The sequence below is a fragment of the Penaeus chinensis genome, chromosome 3, assembly GCF_019202785.1.
Source record: "Penaeus chinensis breed Huanghai No. 1 chromosome 3, ASM1920278v2, whole genome shotgun sequence".
Taxonomy (NCBI): domain Eukaryota; kingdom Metazoa; phylum Arthropoda; class Malacostraca; order Decapoda; family Penaeidae; genus Penaeus; species Penaeus chinensis.
The window spans coordinates 16120223-16122722 of NC_061821.1; the positions used below are offsets into that span (position 1 = coordinate 16120223).

A 2500-nucleotide genomic window follows, 5' to 3' on the forward strand; every position below is an offset into this window, starting at 1 on the left:
AGACACAGAAGAAGAAGTAGAAGACGAAGAAGAACAAAATAAAGCAAGAAGTAAGGAAGAAGACTCAGAGGAAGAAGCAGAGGAAAAACAAGACGAGGAGGAGGAGGAGGAGGAGGAGGAGGAGGAGACGGAGGAGGAGGAGGAGGAGGAGGGCAAAGTTGGACTAGGCATAGGCGGAGCAGAGGGAGAAGAACTACAATGGAGAAACCCCCGGCAGGACACGCCCGACCTGGACGCTCCCTCGGACGATGAGCTGCGGCGCCTGAACGACCTCTCGGAAGAAGAGCTCCGGGACATCGACATGAAGCTCCGGCTGCTGGCGGTTCAGAGGAGGATTCTGTCTGTGATCGACGAGACGCCGGAAGAGAAGAGGATGAGCCAGTACGAACGAGAAGAGAGAAGGAAAAGAAGCGAAGAGGCGAGCGAAGGAATGTCGGGAATGAGAGAGACACGAGAAGGAAGCGTTGGGAAGGGAGGAAAAGAGGAGGAAGGGAAAGAAGGCGTCGAGAAGGGAGGAAGGGAGGTGGAAGAGGAAGAAGAGGAGGATAGCAAGGGTGTGGAGTAAGAGGAGAATGTATGATAAACTTACGGACAGGAAGGAAGGGAAACGAAGTACAAGGGAGAAATTCGAAAGAAAGAAGGAAAATGCGGACAGAAGTAGGAGTAGAAGACCCAGAGGAAACATATAGAGAAGAAGATGAAATAAAAGAATAGATAGAATAGGAAACAATAACAATATGCTGAAGTAAAAATCATGTTAACATAAAAAACGAAAAAGGATGAAACATGGGATAGATATAACAGAATTAAGGAAAGTGGAATGAAAAAAAATTATTTGCTTATATTTGTACAAAAATATAATTTTGTCCGGATGTTAATGGAATCAGTGATTTAAGGGTGATTTATATACCACAGCGTTTAGTAAGATTTATGTACATTATAGATTACGATTTATATTTTTGTGATATAGAACGCAGAACTCAAATATGTTCATGAGTTCTCCATCATTTATTTTACCATTCTCTCTCTCTCTCTCTCTCTCTCTCTCTCTCTCTCTCTCTCTCTCTCTCTCTCTCTCTCTCTCTCTCTCTCTCTCTCTCTCTCTCTCTCTCTCTCACTATCTTCCTCTATATCTTCCACCGTATTACCTCCCTATGGTGACGCTACGTATCTTACGTCTTATCGCCGTGGCTTCCGGCACAAACCGTCTCAATCACCTGCTCGGCATCTCGCCCCGGAAGCGGGATCTCCGGCGTCTGTCGGAGGCACACTAGTCGGCGTCTTGGAGTGGAGCACGAGGTACCCGTCCCGAAGAGACTGAAGCAGTCTGCAAGATGTTTCGAGTTCTTATCTTGGCTTACGCTGCTGTGTCCCTGGTGTGCAGCAAGGAGCCGAGCGCCGTGACCGAGGCGTTGAATATCTCAGGTGAGGTTGCTTCCCCAGGGAGTGCATTTTTCTTCGGGGAATAATAAAGGAGTGTCTGCTGCTCTGATTACAGATTTTTCTCAGAAATTCGGTTAATTATTGGATGCTGTTCAAAATGTATCTATATTTTTACCGTTTTTACTTATACGCCTGTACTGCCTGTACTTTCCAGCCTGCGAAGTAAACTTGGGATTGAAGATAAAGCCGCAAGCAAGCAAAACGTTTCCCCTCAAGAAAAGCACCAAGTTCGCCGTCAGAAGAGACAAACGACGAAATGAAAGCAATTTCATTGTGCACTTATCTGACGCGGGCAGCAATACCCTCCTCGAGCTTTCTTTCGGTGAAAACGCCATGGGTGTGAGAATCCCCATTCAATTTCAGCTGCACGACGAAGAGTGGTCGAACATCTCCCTCTTCCTCGAAGACGCCGCGCTGCGCGTGCTCGGAGCTTCTTGGGACGTCGTCGTGACCTCGATTGAAGGCCTGGGCAATGTCACGGGGTTTCGGATCGAAACCGTCCCAGACACCTACTTGGTGCTCAACGAATGCATGATAGGTGAGGCTTCTCGAATATGCCATAGGCCTTTGTAAATAATACAGTTCATGTAGCCATGATGAATACCAGGGTATAGTATATGGTTGATTTCATAACGAAGTGAATAGTATGCGGGAGATGAAGGGCGAAGAAAGGGAAATGGAAGCCTAGATAAGAGGGGAAACACAGGTAGACAGCTAGAAGGATATATTTTAATCGTGCAGGCTCCAGTTCCAGAAACCCCTTCAAAACCAAGCACTCCGGAGGGAAAGAATATATTATTGTATACTTCTATCGCTCTCAACTGCCTCCTGATCCTGGTCATCGGCGGTCTCTTCACGTACTTGGTCTTAGACCGCAACCTCGCCAACGAGCCGTCCGTTGCCTCTTACTCGGAAGACCAGGACTCGGCCTTAGCGGAGGCAGCTAGTGATTTCTAATTCAGCCCCGCGAGTGGCTCGTTCCATCGCCCCGGGCCCGTGTGTGGACGCGGCCGGCGGAGCGAAGGAGACAAACGAGACAGTTGTCCAAGCAGGACCC

At 48.0% G+C, this 2500-nt stretch overlaps 1 protein-coding gene across 1 annotated transcript in view; it reads left to right on the forward strand.

The window, feature by feature from the left end:
* Positions 1-83: 83 nt before the first annotated feature.
* The window catches only part of LOC125041858, a 3431-nt gene continuing 1014 nt past the window's right edge, over positions 84-2500 (forward strand). The window contains exons 1-3 of the mRNA XM_047637224.1: positions 84-1425; positions 1598-1981; positions 2192-2500. The exon at positions 2192-2500 is cut by the window's right edge and continues 1014 nt beyond it. Of these exons, the coding sequence (XP_047493180.1) occupies positions 1335-1425; positions 1598-1981; positions 2192-2400 (684 nt within the window). The 5' untranslated portion in view covers positions 84-1334 and the 3' untranslated portion in view covers positions 2401-2500. The remainder of the gene's footprint in view (positions 1426-1597; positions 1982-2191) is intronic.